The 18,149-nt window shown below is 45.3% G+C and overlaps 1 protein-coding gene across 7 annotated transcripts in view; it reads right to left on the bottom strand.

Moving 5' to 3' along the window:
* COL26A1 (collagen type XXVI alpha 1 chain) overlaps nucleotides 1-18,149 on the bottom strand; it is a 195,883-nt gene that overhangs the window by 10,632 nt on the left and 167,102 nt on the right. For 6 of the 7 annotated variants that reach the window (XM_076354551.1, XM_076354552.1, XM_076354548.1 and 3 more), the window contains 6 exons: nucleotides 15,083-15,127; nucleotides 11,803-11,919; nucleotides 10,466-10,618; nucleotides 4,587-4,679; nucleotides 3,030-3,091; nucleotides 541-603 (listed from right to left, as the gene is read on the bottom strand). In XM_076354551.1, coding sequence (XP_076210666.1) covers nucleotides 541-603; nucleotides 3,030-3,091; nucleotides 4,587-4,679; nucleotides 10,466-10,618; nucleotides 11,803-11,919; nucleotides 15,083-15,127 — 533 coding nt within the window. The remainder of the gene's footprint in view (nucleotides 1-540; nucleotides 604-3,029; nucleotides 3,092-4,586; nucleotides 4,680-10,465; nucleotides 10,619-11,802; nucleotides 11,920-15,082; nucleotides 15,128-18,149) is intronic. The other variant, XM_076354550.1, reaches the window with a different exon arrangement.

The raw sequence follows: 18,149 nt of genomic DNA, 5'->3' as shown, positions 1-18,149 counted from the left end.
TTCCTAAACTTCACCAGTTTGTAAATAACATTCAAACAGCCCTTCTATCTATGTTTAGTTATTAGCACTTGTCAACCCATCAAGGACTGAGGTATAGCACACAAACATATTAAAAACACCATCTCAATATTCTGAATATATTAAGAACATCATTTGACCTGGGGAATGGCTTTGGTTCAGGAAAAGTCTGATGAGCTTTTACTGCCTTATTGCCACAGAAGGAAGAGTTCAGCTAGACCACCCAAATACTCAACGCTAAAGAGCTTTGGTTGGCAGAAGAAAGCTGGTCTCCACAAGCCTTTATATACTATGTATTTGCTACCTGAATCTCTTTAGGGAACATCAGACTTCACAAGCAATTCAACTCTTTACCTGTACAGTAAACCATCATCTTGGTTCTTGCAGAAGACCTAGAAACTCTACATTTAAAATTGTTCATGGCTTTAGTCCCACAGAATTTGAAAGACCGAGGTTGTATATAATTTCTGAGGCATCACCCCAGATGTTGCTGGCAATCTCTCTGTGTATGTAAAACCTTACTCTCTCTCCTCGGTCTCCTTTGGAGCCTTTTGGCCCGGGTTGTCCTGGAGAGCCCGGTAAGCCCTAGAAGAGATGCAGAACAAGAAGGAATTAATTTCTACTGTGCATCCTTTGTGTAGGTGTAGTGAATACATTTCCCAGTGATCCTCAGATCCTGAAAACCTCATACACCCATTAAGCAATTGGGCTGGATTCTCTTTTACCCTCAAGCAACAACAACGGAAGCTCTGACTGCAGATATCCTGAGACCTATAGTTTCTGCATATCCCTCTGTTTGGGTCTTTTAATGCACTGCAGGCTACTGATGTGACATTTTTTAAGGGGTCAGTATGACAGGATAGTTCTTGTTCTCAGTTACCAAGAAGAAATTAATACACAGATAGTATGGTTAGCTTAAAAATCCCCATTACTTTCCCCCTCTTCATAATTGCCTCAGTGGGTGGCATGAGTAAGCATACATACCTGAAAATTAATTGGATTGTGCAGTGGAAATTATTTTGAAGCTATTCACTCACCCTAATAAACAATTTTCAAATTAAGCCCAATCTCTACTAATAATTTTGCTCCCTGGGTTGAATAAATCTATAAAGCAGTCACCAACAGATAAGAAGGGCATAGTCTCCAGATTTCTACTAATTGAACTGCTTTGCAGAAATCGATCCAAATTCTTAACTTATCCACCCAGCGAAGCCACAGCTATAAACCAGACAGGGAGAGAACAATATTGTTTGTTTATATTCAGCATGTCAGCTCCCCATGACCGTATGCAAGATGCTTTTTTCCACCTCAAGTGACTTGCATATCACCTTGGTGACTGCAGCAAATCAGACTACTGCTCCACTCCAGACCGCTGGTGATTTAAGCCAACCTGCTTAATAACAGCCTCCAGAAACCCCCACCTCTCAGTGTCCAGAGGAGTGGGCTTTCGAGGCATAGCTGTGAGGAGCCTCAGCGTCTAGTTAAGTGGCCCAACAAGATTGGGCATTAGCGCTTTAAGGGTCTAAAGGAGGAGCACTCTCCTAGTTTCAGCTGGGAGGCAGCAATGCTCACCATTAACATGTTGCTCCTTGCCTGCAGTCAGCCCTACCGGCTCGCCACCAAGCTGCACAGTGACCTGGCCTCCAGCTTAGCTACGTCTCCCCTGGGCCCACAAAAGATTCAGAAACTCAGGCCTGATTTAGGAGGTTAACTAGGGCTGCCAAACGAGGTAGGGCACCAGCCAGACTTGGCCCCGTGTCAAACATGCAGCATGAATAAAGCTTAAGTGTCCACAAGCATCCTTCGCTCTTGACAGCTCTCAACAGTGACTTTCAGTGCATGATTACATGGGGACACTCAAGAACACTGAATTCCACAAATCTGTTGTAAAAAGAAAAAAATATTTATAATGCGTGCTGCATGTGAAAAAGCCAGACTCTACTACAGAACCTATTTATGAATTGTGAATTACCTTATATTTAATCACGTTAAACTGCATCTGTCATTTTGCTGCCAAATTTCCCACTGTGTTCATATCTATCTGGAGTTTCTCATCGTTCTCCAGAGCATTCACTAATTGAAATGATTCTGCTACACTGGCAAACTTTCACTAACCTGCTGTCCATTGCTTCTTCAAACTGATTAATAAACACATAGTAAAAATCTCCTTTCTCTACTCTCTAGCAATTCCAAACCTCTTCTTATCAGGATCTAAGTTACATCCCTCTAAGTTACTTAACGTTTCTCTCTCTCTGTGCTCTTCAGTCACTTTTATCTCTTTAGTCACGTTACATTCCTTTGAAATATTTGATGTTACTGGTTTACCTCCACATTAAGTAATACTCTTCCCAAAACTGGAGTCCCTTTGTACCAGCCAACCACAATTTTGAGTAGTTTGGCAGTTCACTGTTCATCATGACTTCACTTCTTTCCATTTAACTGGCTTTTTCCACCCATGTGAGTACTTTGCCCTTCTCCTATCATAAATTCTTTTAAGTGAGTTTATCACACTCCATTATTACCTCCCCCCCTCCACAATTTTTGTATCGATAAATAATCAAACTGATGGGAATTTGTGATATTTTTCTTGAATAGAAAGTGCTATTTCTCAAAAGCTAGGCTTAACAAATTCACTTTGGTGAATTCGTGAATTCCCATTGATGCATTTTTGTTCTTTTTATGTGTTCCACAGGAAACGCGGTATTTTTCTATCACTGTGTTAGTAAAGGCCATGTCAAATCCTTTGCATCAATTCAGGCCACAGTGAAATGTTTTGACACAGCAACAGCGAGATGTGTTGTTATGATTAAGGGAAAATCTGGAAAGAGCAACCATTTCAACCTCTCAACACAATTCAGAATGAAAAAAAGGTATTAAAATCACAGAATTTCATGGGGAACAAAACATCAGATCTAAGACTTATAAACTACTCTCTCTCTTTGTGCAATGAGAAGATGTTTCACATCTAGTCCCCAACTGCCCCTCAGCCCCAAAGCACTAAAGCGCCTTACTTGTGATCCGGGGACTCCGATAGGTCCTGGTGGCCCTTTGGGTCCTGATGCGCCTGGTGGCCCTGGTGCGAATCATCATTTGAGACAATTTTTAGGAGACTTAGAAAGAAGGACCCTAAATTCCCAATGCATGCACTTCCTTTCATTGTTCTGCTTAGTCTCTCAATGGGTAAGAGCCGTTCATCGATCACAGGACTACAGCATAAGCGCTTCATCACGCACTGCATTGCTGGATACCCACACCCTGATATAATATATCCCTACGCCCTAGGGAAGATGTTAGAGTTCTGGGAGGAAAAAAAGGTGAAAATAGGCAGGGAGGATGTCAGTCATGCTGCATTTCCATTGTTTAAAATGACAACTTTTGAGAAACCTTAAACTAGATCCATGAAACAGCTACATCAGAGCAAAATACTACAGTTGCTGTTTCTGAAACAGAGTCCTGTAAGTGGAAAGGGAAGTCCACAAGCCTGCTACGGTCTGTGTCTCTAGTGTTATCAGAAAGTTGATGATGAACGTGAAGGAGATGGGGTTTGGACATAGCCGGTGTGAGAGGCTGACTGTGGCAAAGCAAAGCTCTCTCTTGTTCTTTGCTCACTCCAGTGACAATAAATTCTTTTAAAGTCTGTACCGCGGAAGAGCCTGCTTCTAGGACAAGTTAAACACTGTCTAAACAGGTCAGCTTGTTTTACAGTCACTTAACAGATCCATTCCTTTTGGAAAAATAATTATATCTCAACAGTAGCTGTTAAATTATACCTGCAAATGGGAGACAGGATATTTGCTTAGTCTGAACTTAGCAATACCCCTCTCTGCTTTAGTTGTCACAACCCTTGAGATGAAACAATGTGGACATTATACACAAAGTACAGCTGAATCAGCCTCAATCATTAATGCACCATACAAATGCTTAAGTCAAAGAATAAAGGAATTGAAGGATAAATGAAAGGCCCTCATAATGAAAGGAAAAGCCTTTTCTGCAACTAATGGGAGTTCACTCCTAAATATGCATCATACAGGGAAGTGCTGATGTTTGCAGGAATACTATCATTTAAGCCGCCCATCAGCACAGAGAAAAAGACGACTTGCCACTGAATTTTCATCCCAGGTTCTGATTTCGGTTATACTGGTGAAAATCTAGAATAGCTCAAACCAGCTCCAAAGTCTGCAAAGTCTGCATACACATCACAGAGCAGCTGGCCAGATCCTGCTCAGTGGAGCTCTACAGCGACAGGACAGGATCGCAGCAGCAGTGAGAACAACTCTGCTCTCATAAAGGAATTCACTGGACAACCCATTCTTAAAGACAGCCTTTAATTATTCCCTTCTCAAGATGTGTCCTGCCAAAGGTAAAACAATCTGCCACTATCAACAGATAAGAAACCTGGTTACTTCTGGCCACCTTTCCCACCCCCAGACCCACTGCTCTACTGCCCTTCCAATGAGGACCACTTGCTTTCCCTGCAGGCATCCCACGGACCACTCCAGTCTCCATCAGAAATTTCTTTTGCTCACCTTCCCCATCGTTACAGTTTGCAGCTCAAATGAGCTTATTACCTGGTGGCCCAACAGGGCCCGGGGCTCCCCGTGGTCCTGGCAGGCCAGCCATGATGGTGTCTATGACGGTGGAGGCCAGCTGGGGTTCTCCATCTGTGTTAAAGAGCAGAGCAGTTAGTTAGTGTCCCTGCAGCAAGAGCTGCCCAGTCCCAGCAGGCAGGACTTCTCTCCAAAATCCTTTGGCGCCCATTGCTGGCCAAGGGCAGGCAGTGCTTCAGGATGCAAATTTTGGGCTCTTGGAGCAATTGCCCTTTGCTCTCTAAGGGCACAGGCTGCATCCCCCAGACCTGCAGAGCTGCTCATCCCACCTCTGATAACCCCGGAAAAGTTGTCTTTTCTGTCAGAAAATTGGTGTTCCTGCGCACCTATATAATTCTACCTTTGAATGCCAAAGCAGATTAAGAGTAGCTCTGCACTGTACAGCAATAACTGACCCAAAATTTGCCATCTCCAGAACACATCTGGCTTCTGGCTACCTGAGAAATCAAACATGGATCTGGAGCTCCCTCCTGTCTGGCATCAGTGAACTGCCGAGCCAGTCTGGCAGTCTAGCATATCCCCACCAACCCAGCAAGCTCACCCTGCCATCAAGGTGGGGGTGGGAGATATCCTGAGGTCTGAGGATGCAGGAAAGCCCAGGGAGAGGGCGTGCTCTGCCCCCTCCACATACTCAGGAAACTCACTTGCCATTTAGGATTATTTTAGGTGTCCAGCTGGCCAGCTTGGGCAGGTCCACTGAGTTCTGGGAAACGGATGGAAATGGGAGTGGAGCACGGAGGGGAAAGGTATCAGCAGGAATTGGAGGAATTTTGTGCTTTCGCACATCTTTCTCAGTCCTCTCCTGTTCGGAATAAAAATCAGCAGCCTGTAGCCGCCCCCATCTTCCCTCATACTTGAACCAATAGGCTTACCACTTCAGCTGGTGACTGAATAGAAAAAACAGAACTACATAGAAAAAAGCAACCCTTACTATTTTTTGCAATTCCAAAACCATATTCAACAACCCTTTTCCCTATAGACCTGTAATGTAGCATACTAGTAGTCTGGGGGGTACCTGTATGGCAGAATCTTTCATCTGAGCATCCCACAACACTCTTTGACAGTTGTGGAAACCTAGGGGAAAAAATTCCACGACTGACCAAGACACCAAGGTCACAAAGCAAGGAAGGGAACCCCCATGTCCTGATGCTGCTAAGATTTGCAAATCCACTGTCCTGACCAGTGCTATAGGACCAACTGCATATTTCCTGTTGCATTTAACCTGGATGAAGATGTTGGCTCCTGGTCATTGGGATAGTAAACCCTCTGAAAAGCCCACATTTTCCATAGCTGGAGGCCACCATGCAGCAATAATGTCCATCTCCTCCTGCCCATGACCTCAAACTTACTCAAGTTTCCTTTCACCCATGCCTTTAACTCATCACAGTAGAATTCAGGGGAACCCTTCGCAGGTGTAAAAGACTGCAAATGTCTCACTGCTATATTGATGTAAATATCAAGTGACACCAGGAAGATCAAAAGGGTGTTTGTTTACTCTGCAGAGTCCAGCCCAAAGGACATAAGGTGAAATCTCCAGAAATGTTAGCAGACACATTACGAAGCCCTTTCAACTTCTGGAGTGTTGGCAATGACAGAGAGGACTTTCAGGCTAGTTGTCTGAAAACTAGAACTGAAAGCAGTTCCTAGGGAAAACTGTGAAATCTCTTTAACTGCCAAGGATGACAGTATCTCTCTGCAATGCCTTCCTGGCAGCAGAACAGCACAAGATCTAACCCAGATCCCTCCGAGAACCAAATTTCGCGCCTAAAGCCTGAATGCAAACAGGTATTTCTTTGACTATTGTTTCTAACCCCATCCATCTTCCCTTCTTCACAGCCCTGAAACCAAACAATTGAGACTGTTTTCATGTTCAGAAGGAAAGGTACCCAAGTGAAGTGTGTAATCCAATTAATTTGAGTTTTAGTTGACCATGTCAAAATCCATCACGGCTTGGGAGTAAGATGAAATTGGGAAATGAGCATCGAACAGCAGTGAAGGCATTAACAATTGCAGAGCCTTTTGTTTTTAAAGAACAAGTGGTCAACAAAACCAAATGCACATCCACTGAGAGGGGGAGAGGATGGGCGGCAAACAACCAGGATTTAATTACTGCTGGAGGTAAGCCAGGGATAAAGATTTGGGTTACAAAACATTCCAGCTAAATGGTACATTATTATGATGACAGAGTTACTCCCACAAATCCACATATCCTGACATTTGCCTCAAAGTTATTTACAAAAGGTGATTCCATAATTGTAACACAGAAGAGAGCTCTGCTCAGCAGCCCTTGAGCTCAGTAGCTCCTGATTTGGCTTCTGCAGCACAGGAGTATGGACTGCAGGAAATCTAGAGTGGCTCCTTCCTCAGCTGCCTGGCCAGACAAAACTCACTCAGATCAAGGTTTCCTTCCAGGATGAGCTCTGAATAAAACATACTGTGAATGAATGGGATTGAAGTGTGTTAAAACACAACACTCACATTTTTTAAGGGACTCTCTCCATATTCCCATATAAACTCCCTTCTCCTTATAAACAGGGGGACATTCTGGGGCTCACTGCAGCTGAAGGTTGTTATAGCAGCCACAAAATAGCTCCAGCAACAAATGGTAGTAGGAATCTTCCCTTCTCAGCCATCTCCTGCGCTGACTCAGGCTGGATTCAGTGCTTCTGGATATACCAGAGCAGAAGGCAGACAACTGTCTGCCTCATTTGAGAAGACCTTCATACACAATTCGCTCCAGGAGCTTTCCAACTCCTAGCCAAGCCAAGAGGAGAGCGCAACCAGCCTGACCTGGGCAGATACGAGCACCTACGTTCTCTGGAAGACAGCACAAACATCCTGCAAAGGGGAAACCTGAAGCAGCACAGAAATGCCCTGAACAAGGCAGTGAAACTTGCCCAGCCAGAGTGGCAAGGCAAGGCATCTCAGAGGCACAGGCATACACAGCTTTGAAAGCAATCGGTATGGTTTTCTAAATCTTCCTCCTCTCCTTCCCCTTCACTTCCTCTGCTCTGTTCTCTCTTCCTCAGGAAGGGCTACACATGGCAGCAGGCACTGGGATGTCACTTTGCAAATCTCTGTTCTGCGCTCTTTTTCACCAACGACATGCTGGGCACACAGGCAAGCCTGCTCTGCCTTGGTTTCCCCTTGCTCTCCCCACCCCACAAAATAGGCTAATGTTATCTCATGTGTCCTTTGCAAACTGAAATCTTTGAGATGTAAGAAAACACAGCCCTCAACAGAGTGAAACTTGCATTCTTTTCTCTTTTCCCTAAAAATTGTCTTAGCTTTAGCATGAGAAAGAGGACTGAGCTGACTCTAGACCACATACCTGATCCACTCATTTTTAAGTGGCAGAGAAAGCAAGCAATCCTCGTAGCAGCAGCCTCAGCAGTGGGGTATGGCAGTTTAGCTTCTGGCCTATGTCTAATGTTTCTAAGGGATAAATTCCCCCATTATAGGCTTGATTTGTTGAGACAGGATGGAAATGAAGTAATCCTGTCTTAATTTCTTTCTGCTACCTGATCTGGAGGGAGACAACTGGGACCAATTTCTTTACCACAGCACAGTGAAACTGTGAGAAAATATTTGTCTCCCCATTTTTGGCTTCTGCCTGCTGATAAACATTGCCAACAGGAACTTGTTGCGATTAATAAAGGCACATACATTAACCATGTTCAGGCGGAACCAAACACTGTACTACTGCTAATAATCTGATACAGCTTTCTCACATCTCCGTGGGTGCACATGCCCATTACCAGGAATATGCTTCCCTCTGCTGTCAGCAGCTGGAATCTTGTGTTTATAGTTTTCAGATGTGCTCCATTCAAAATAAATAAATTTTATAAAAAGCTACCCAGAATTTACAAGGCTAAGTTTTACTGGTTGTAGAGGATCAGCTTTCCACCAACCTGTGGTAGGCAAAATGAGCCAATACACAAAGCAAAATGGTAAGTTTTGCAAGAAAATGGTCTTAATATTGCCGTAACTTTATCATGACCACATAGATAACTTATACTTGCAGTGAGACTTGTATCAAGAAATATTTTTAAAACGAGAAAAATTGTCATAAAGTTTCGGGCTACTCCTTCTGCAAACCAAGAAATCCACCACAGGTATGGAGGTGAAGTACAGGGCTGCTCCAGGGATGTAACAGTCGCCATTTACTCATGGTCCTCAAGTCCATCTGGGAGCCTGTTGCTGCCCAGTGTTGGCAGAGATAATACAGATATTTATTCACTCATTTATCCGCTTCCCATTTTGGGACAATGCAGAGTTCACCCTTCTCACACATCAGCTGGGAAGGCCATGTAATTAATGCCTTTATACACTTTTTAATTTATCCACTACTTTGCAAGAAAGAGTTTAATTTAAAGGGTGGTTGGAGGGAGGGGGCAGCAGCAGTACCCAAACCATCCTAAAGGATTCTTTGGAATAAAAGGCTAAATGCAGGTGGCTCCATTTGGTGTGATCCTGTAAGGCAGTGAGGTGACTGTAATGCAAAACTTTCTTGTTATAAGGCTTGTGAACGCAGTAGCTCAATCTACATTTTGTGAAAATCTTAGTATTGAACCACAATTAATTTCATCCTGCCCATACACTCTAAGTCACTGAATATGAAATCGAGCTGTTAAAATTCTTCCCAAATTAAAAATACATCTGTTCACTTTTGGGAAAAGGAGTCTAGAGAGCGCAGTGGGTGGAAGGGAAAGGAGAGCTCTAGGAAACTGTCAGACACAGGGAGACTTACTAATCCTTGGCTCTAACTAATACAACTGAGCTTTGAAGCTGGACGTGAGCAGAAGAGCTGGGGAAAGGCACAGCTGAAGTCTGGGGGAGTGGAGATGGGAGACCCGACAGAGCCGGGGCTCCAGGAGTTTACAAGCCAAGTGGAGATACAGCTGAGCTCTGCGTTATCATTGTTAGATACCAGCTACACAAGACTGGACTGGAAGAATCAAGCCCAAATCTGAGAGCACTCAGATAAAAGTGCATGATGTGCTTTTCCTAGAAAGCCTTTTCTTGCCATGCACAGCACAAATCAAATAAATATATTTTCAAATCACCATAGGCTCAAAGAAACCCTGACCCTCCAGTTATAGGGAAGGGATAAATCACGGTCTTGGTCTGGGCTTTCAAGTCTGTAATTCTGTGTTTTGCGTGGATGTGGGATAATGTTGATGCACCAGAAACGCAGGTGGAAGACTCATCTGCGGGGGCAGGAAAAGAGACGCATTTAACAGATGTCCTTGTTATGTTACGTAATTTCAGAGTTGCAAACCTTTGGTACTTACTCATTTCTGAGCAACCCTGAGCACTGTAACACCGCAACAGTGGCACCAAGAGGTCTCTCCAACAGCGCAGTTTCGTTGCACCAGCACCTAATCGGCCAGACTGCTATATTTCTCTACCCACTTGTCCCTCGTGATGCTGTCTGAGCTCTGTCATTTCACTAGAGACCCTCTTCACAGCAGCTACTCATGATGGAAGCGTAAAGGACACCAGGTTCCCTCCTCAAAGCTGTGATGAACCCAGAAAACCTGGCACAGGGAACAACCATAAATCCCCCAAGCCCTGTTCTCACTGATGGTTTTAGAAGAGCAGTGACTTAGTTCCTCATTTTAGAGAGAACCCCTCTAGCTTCTAAGTCTTACATGTTTCATCTTGAACAGGAACTTCCAAGAGACCCACGCAATGGAGGCAGATTGTCTAGCTGCTCCCAGGGAAGGCAGGGCCCTGGCAGAGCCTGGTAGGGAGGCGGGAGGAAGAGCTGAGCTGCTCCGTGCCTGCCCACTCTGCTGATGTACCAGAAAAAAATGGGAACCAAGGAGGAAACTTACTTTCTTTTTCAGCTGTGGGCTGGAGTGAGTAGAGAACCCCTTGTTGGAAGGTAAGAGGGAGGCTTGGGGTGGCTGGTGGCCCTGGAGGACCTGGGGGACCTGGGATCCCGGTTTCTCCTGGAAGTCCTCTCGGTCCTTGAGGTCCTAACAGCCCTGTGCAAAGGCAGGAGAGGATGTGTTAGTGCATTTGAAGATGTGCTAATGATGCTACCATGTAAAAAGGCAGTAAGAAGACAAAGGATTTCTGTCCTGAACTGTAATTGTGGGAATTAGGGATGTGGGGGGAAATAGGAACAGCTTCCCAATTTTCCATTACTTGCCTTTAGCATCTTCCTCCGCAAAGCACATAGACTTACTTGGCTCAAAGGTGCTGCGAAGCTTAATTCCTGAAAGAGTAAAATCTCCCCCCTCCCTGAGGCCGAGCAAGAAACTAAAGGCGGCAAGGCATGAAATCAAGCACCGCTCTTTCTCTTCCCCTCCACGTACACCTTTATGTCACCTTACTGCCAGGAAAGCACAGAAAGAACAACGGAAACCCAGTCAGTCCAGCAGCAGACCGGTTCCGCCTCCTGTGGGGCTGGAAGGCTCTCGTTGCAAACTGAGAAACCAAAAGGCAGACACATCCTTGGCCAGACTTAGCCATTGACAGGTTGCCAGAAAATGCCAAAAAGTGTTCAGGGCCACTCTCACATTTAAGGCACGCTCCAAGTTTCAAATCTTTCCTGAGCTCAGACTGACAAGGCACAGCCTTTTAGACACATAGAAAGCACAGAGCCTGAGGTCTGGCACCTTTTGTGTAGTATCGCCGTCATCAAAAGATTTAGGAACATTTTGGGGATGAAGGAAGTCTCCTAGCTCAGGAATGGAGTGTACTCTGAAAGAATGGCCTCATAACCTTTTCCCTTAACATACAAAAGCATCATTAGTTTGACATCCTGGCATCTGACAGCTTGACACAAATGGTGGAGAAAAAAGGGAGTTAAAACAGGCACACAGCGAGAGGGTTAAACAGAGAACGCTCTTCTCCAAAGGCTGACAGATCAGAGACTGCTTTTTACAGCTCCTGAGCAGGATGGGGAAACATGATCCTGCTCTGCAGCTTTCTGGGACAAGCTCTCTCTGGCTCCATGGGAAATCCCAGGGACTGTCATTGCTCGTGCAGGTGGTTTGCCCACTCTGAGAGCTACTGGCTGATTTCAGTGCCCAGGGGACTCACTGGAATGGATTCAATGCTCAACATGTTGTGCGTCCAGCCTTTTATGATCTGTTGTCACAGATAATTTGTATAAAGTGAAATATCTCCTATCACGGTAGCACTGCCCTCCTCCAGGACTTACCTGGTGGCCCTGCTGGGCCCCTCTCACCAGGTTGTCCCTTCTCTCCTTTTGGCCCTGGTGGTCCTGGAAGACCAGTTGGTCCGACTGGGCCTGGAGGACCAACCTGTCCTGGCAGCCCTAAAAACATTCAGAAAGGAAATTAGTTGGAGGTTTGGACCCTGCTGAGGTCAGAAGGTCTTTAGCAAGCTAGAAACCAGAGGAGAGGGACTCAAAGATGCAAGGGGGAGAAATGCAGCTTTGCACAGACAGCACAGACAGGGTGGTACTGGTGGCAAGAGCTGGCTGGTATGTAGGGCAGAAGAGCCAGACTGCAACTTGCTTCTCCTCTTCTTCCTCCAATCTTTAAAGAAACAAGCACGTCCCCACGCACAAGGCCCACCCCAAAAAGTCGGCAGGATGCGTACCTCCAGCTGGGATGTGCTGGTCAAAGCTAAACTGAGCTCACACTGTCCCCTTCCCAAGGTCTGAATGGCTCTGGGCAGGGTCTGGCTGGTCCCTCAAGCACTCCTTTGCTAGCTTCGTCCAGAGACGCGTGTCAGCTCTATGGTAGTCCCAATGTATCAAAATACACAAAATATGTTTGCAAAAGCAAATCAAACCCTGTCTCCCACTTGCTCTGGCTGATCTATGCCTACCACCCAGAGATTCTGCATCGAAGATGTTTCCCTGTTTTCTCCTGTTTTCATTCATCTAACAAGTGTACCATGCTGTACACAAGCATTTTTCGTCCCAAACTGAAATTAATGCACCCACACTTTTGAAGTAACTAGATGTCACTGATTTATATCAATGAATAGGGTACTGAGCAAACCCATCTGGAAATACCAGTAACACAATAATTACAGCCCAGCAGGATGCTTCTTGGCAAGTCCCCTCAGACCCCCAGTAAGCCTATGAAAGGTGCAGGCAGTGTTTGTAATCTGGAAGTGACTATTTCTGATGACGCTAAATAAAATCTTAATGTTGTTTTCTTCAGACTATCAAAATAATAACAACAATTGGCAATCTTACAGTGTTTTTCAGAAAAACACCATGCGTCTTTGGCTCACAAAAGTAGTAGCTGCTTTGGAAAGATACACTTAAATACTGTGCAAACATCAGTGAAGCCTTTAATACCTTAGAGAGGTGGGTGAGTTAGTCTGTCTACTCAGATTAAGTGGTTAATGGTTACAAAAAAAGCGTTAACTGTCAGAGCCAAGAGAGTCAGAGGTTCCTGGTTTCTGGGCTACCAAAGGGCTTTGAGTATTTGAAAGCAGTGGCAGATGCAAGCTACAAAGCCAGAGGAAGATCTCTCTGAGTCCAAAGTTCAGTGCACTCAGATTTCAAGTTTTAGTCTATATATTACGCATGACCAGAACCCAGCGGAGTGCAAGTTAAGTTTTGATAAACTCTTAAGCAGTGTCCTTCCCCTTCCCTGGTATCAGAAAAGGTACTGGACCCCCCAAGAGCAGTGCCAGGAGAACCAGCTGCATGTAGGGGGTGGAGAAGAATGGATGGGAATAGAGGGAGAGAAGGGAAAAAGGAAACAAGCTGGCCAGCTAACACCTTCACAGCTGGTACCAAAGGGAACAGGGCTACATAATAAAAACCAAGGCTCACAGGATTTGCAGCTCCCACATTTGGATCCGGTTCCCACTCTAGGTGTGGGACAGCCCACCTGGGGCACAAAACCTTGTCCCTCCAAACATTCATCCAAACTCTGCATTTCTCAGAACAAAGCAATAATCCCCCAATATTAGACCCCCTTGAAAGATTCCCCTTCTCTTCTTCTTTTGCCATTCTGGAGAGATGTCCAAATTATTTTTTCTTACAAAAATGAAATCTATCCATCTCTAATCCATGGTGAAACTGGGCAGACTGAAGCAATGAGATTTTTCAAAGGCTTTGTGTGGGAGTGTGTGCCTGTACTTCTGTTTTATTCAGTCATCAATAAAGATCTGATTTAATTTGAGTATTGAACAAGGAATTAAGGTAAGGTTTTAATTTGGATCAATTTAATTACCCACAGGACACAAACTGCAGACTTTTCTGTGAATAGAGGGGCTCCTTTAATGGATCTCACTGACAGTGGATGCTGTACTTAGCAAGATCAGGAGCCCATTTAAGAGAGCAAGAGCATTTGTTCACAGCATTGCAAACAGCTTCTGCCCCCTACCAAAAACCCCCAACACACCTGAAACTTTACTGCAGCAAATTCTTTCCAGCATAGAGGCAAGAACAGCAGAAACGCTGTTTTGCAAGCACAAAAATTTCCTCGCTTGTATAAATCAGCCTCAATCCTTCAGTTCAACCTTTATAACTCAATCCTGTGAACTTCTGCAGACCAAGAGCAATCATTTGCTGCTAGCATCCTCAATCACGCTGCTGCAGTGGAGCTTTAAAGAACCTGGCACTTACTTCCCTGAAGGTGGAAAGCGCTAAAGGAAGGACTGGGAGAAGCAGCACTGAGTAATGTGTCAGGCAAATGCTCATACTGGTGACAAATGGTGTTACCAGCATAAAAGAGACAAGTGCAAAAGGGAGAATAAAGAGGGAAGGATTCAGGAAAAAGGGGGAGGGAAATGAATAGGCCAAATATTCAGCTGGCATAAATCAGCTCTGCTGCAGTGGCATTGCTTTCAGAGAGCTGAAGCCCATGGCGAGTATTTATCCTCCAAAAATATGAAAGAAAAAGCCGGGGGGGGGGGGGGGGGCGCGGGGTGGAAGGCAGAGGGTGAGTATTCTACTGCTGGAGACCAAATCAGACATGCAGAGACCTGGATTTTCTTCCTGGCCCTGTCATTAACCTGCAACACACCATCTGTTCCCTTTCCTTCCCCAAGGTTTTCTCTGCACAGGAGCAGGGTATTCTCTGTTTGTATGGAGCTTAGCAAAATGATGCCCAGAACATCACCAGCAGCTCTCGGTGTCTCGGCAGGCAATACCAATAACATAATACTGGTGTTTTCTCCCATCATTCAGCACATGTCCTGCTCGCTCTAGCCACGTGTCCTCCAGTGAACTGCCTTCTCCATCGGGCAGCACCTTTCCGTCCTTTGTGTGCTGGGGGAACTGAATGTCTCAAAGATGATAAAGCTGGCATTTCGCCTCTCTAACCAGAGCAGCCCATGATCAGATAAAACCCAAAGAAGAAACCCAGCCTCTCTGTATCTGTGAGGCTCCGAATCAGAAGACTCCTGGCCACAGGACCCTTCTGCTTTTTGGGACATACCATGTACAGGAGTGGGCATAGCAACATTTTGTGCTTTGAAAGAGGAAACAGCAGAAACCATCGACTTACCCTGTGGTATTAGCTGCTCCTCTGCACCTCTGTGTCCTTTAGGCTCTAGTTAAGATGGTCAGGGTTAAAAAAAAAAAAAAAAAAAAAGGAAAAAGATATGAAAAATTAGGTCTCTTGCTGCCAACTGGCTCAGCCAGAGTATATATATTTTCTTACTACTCAGTAAAATGTATCCTGTTGATTAACAAGCTGATCAGAAAGGCCAGCGGTGCAGCTGTCTCAACAACTCTGATTGCTTCTAAATGATTGTCTATTCTCAGCCCTGTCACTCACAGAAGAAATAACTACCCTAATAAACAGTAGCAAGTTTTCCTGGACTTCAGCCTGGAGAGGTGTCAGCCAACCCAGAACTATAAGGTCATCCAGAAACACTCCGACCACTCAAAGCATCTAGTCCGTATCAACCATCTTTGTGTTAGGCACCAACATTCTGCCCTTAGTCCATCCAGCTGAGAAACTTGGTGACACGCAAGCTAGGATTTAGATTTGCTTTGGCTGAAAAACTAGAAGCAGGGCAATGTAGGCAATATTTCACAAAAAACTCTGGGGAAGGGGATGGGAGGGACAGAGGCTTAGCTTTCCACAACCCCAAACCACACAGGATGCTCAGGTATGACTTCCACCTACTCTAATATCACATTTATTGAAAGATCTCTTGAGGTCTGCAATCTCTGTAAGTGAACCTGGGGCCAGCTTTCAGCAACAAGTCACAGTACAGTGTTGAAATCATACATAAACGGGCAGCCCCCCACCATCCTAAACCAACCGGGTGAAATTCCCTACATTTCACCAAAATCCACAGTGTGTTTTTTTGGCTGGCTTTGAATTGTAGATAGAAACTGGGGTAGGCGGGGAAGGAAGCCAAATGTGGACCCAGATCCACGAAACATCCCCACAGCTCCTTAGCAAAGCAAGCGTCTGAAGCCCACAGAGCTCAGATGGGGGCTTGAGCAGGCCATCACATGTCAATAAGCAACTTAGCTGATTACTTCTAATTGCTGAAAGACACTGTCCTGACCTGAAACGGTCCAGTGCATGCCTGATTCCCAGTTATTATGCTAGAGTTGTTATTCCACACTAGGTTAAATAAATCAAGGCTAGAAAAATATAGGGTGAGAGTGAGCAAGGACTACACCTGGTAGCACGCAGGCAGGGCTGTAACACATGCCGCTGGCTGTGCGCACAACCTGGAAGTCTGGCTGACAAGACAGACTCACGTAAAGCTCAGACAACATGACCTGTTTTTTGGAGGTGATCACTAGCTACCTCCTGGATTTACTGCAGGGGTGGAGGGTGCTGATACTGGACCATGGAGTCAGCCTAATGCAAGTGCTACAGGAGATCCGTTCTGTTTTGCATCACTGCCTGGGTGAGTGGCATTTGCTGCTCCTTGCTGAGCAAGAGGAGATTATCATGTGTACAGAGCCTCCGAGAGGAAAGGACTTTGAGTGGAAGAGAGTGGAGAGTCATCAGTACTTTTGCTGGATTAACTTTAGTACAATGAAGTGCAGGTGCAGAGATACTGCAACAGCAAAAATAAATGACATGGAGAAGGCAGAAAGAGCATATAATGGACACTGGGGGAAACTGCTTTAATTCAGTTCCTGGCAGCCGTCACTGTGGTTCTGAAAATACTTTGCAGAACATATTGTTAGCGAACCTCCCTCCATGTTGTGGCATCCTGTCAAATTATAAACATGGACGACATCTGGCCTATGTTGGTTGCTCCAAGTCTGCTGCATGAAGGGCTGCCATAATAAACTGCTCTGACCGGAAAAAAGAAAAAAAAAAAAAAGAAAAGAAAAAAAGAAAAAGAAAAAAAAGAAAAAAAAAGCAAAGTAGGCCCTATAGAGGATAAAGAACTAAAGAACTGTTCTGGGAGCAAGCAAAGCAAATGACAGGGCTTTGGAAGCAGAGAGCTGGGATCTTGAAATGAGAATGCCAAGGTCAAGGAAATTCAATGCGTGGGGATCTGTCTAGCCAAGTGGGCTCAGAGGGAGATTTTCTTATAAGTGTATTTTTTTTTCATGCCACAAGAGGGATCATAAAACAGCCCATTGTGTTTATGGCAAATTTAAAAAATATAACGCAGAGTGCAACTGATGTTGCTATTCATGGGAAAGTTTTTTGTCCTAATAAAACAAAGAATTACCCCTACGCCAGTCCTCTACCTCCCCACACCGCTCCCAGATGGGGAAATACTGCATTCGGCGCTCAGTAGGTGAGTATGAATTGTCCCCCTATGATCCCGATGGCTCTCTGGAGTTTCCTCAGGAATGTTTCAACCGATCCAGGCCTCAAAATCCACAGTCTTTGGACTTAAAACATGTACACTGAAACACACAGGCAGGTACAGTGGCCCTACTGAGGTTAACAGAAATCTAAATTTCCAGAGACCAGAATTCAGCTCTTAGTAGATGCTTGTGCCAACAGAAATCGAGGCTAGAGACAGGCCGCTAAGGCTGGCAAAATGGAGCTTAATATGTTAGTTTCTGAGCTTAGCTGCTTTCTTCCAGGAACATGCCCGCCCTGCGCTGGCTTAACTCAAGGAGATGCAGAGTCACAGAGAGAAAAGCTGAAAGTCCCTCTCTTTGCGAAGGGGTGATCCTCAGTTCTGCACAGGCAGTGGGAAGGGGCCCTGAGGAAATTGCATCCAGCTCCCTGCAGCTAAAAGGATGGTTTGAGGTGGGATCGGAGAGGATTGAATTCCTTCCTTGTCCATGAGTCCGCATGGGTGTTGGCGTGCGACCACCTCTGCGTTCACAACTCAGCAGGGAGGGAGAGACACGAGACAACATTAAACCCTTAGACTGAACAGCCCCTGGTTTGAAGGATTCCTGGCTCTAGAGCTAAATAATGCTGATTCTGACCCTAAAACAGAGGCTGAAAGCTCTCAAAATGCCTCTCCGCAGGGTGGTTTTCCTGCTGAGCACAATCCCATCTTACAGCGAGCGTTTGCAAAAACCAAAGCTATGGTGTCCCTGCTGAGGGTGCAAAGCAAAGTGCAGACACGGAGCCACTCATGCCAGCAAGGCTGCCTGCCCCGCGCTCATCAGGCAGCACCACA

This window comes from Aptenodytes patagonicus, chromosome 17, assembly GCF_965638725.1.
Source record: "Aptenodytes patagonicus chromosome 17, bAptPat1.pri.cur, whole genome shotgun sequence".
Taxonomy (NCBI): domain Eukaryota; kingdom Metazoa; phylum Chordata; class Aves; order Sphenisciformes; family Spheniscidae; genus Aptenodytes; species Aptenodytes patagonicus.
This window is presented reverse-complemented; position numbering and strand designations above follow the sequence as displayed.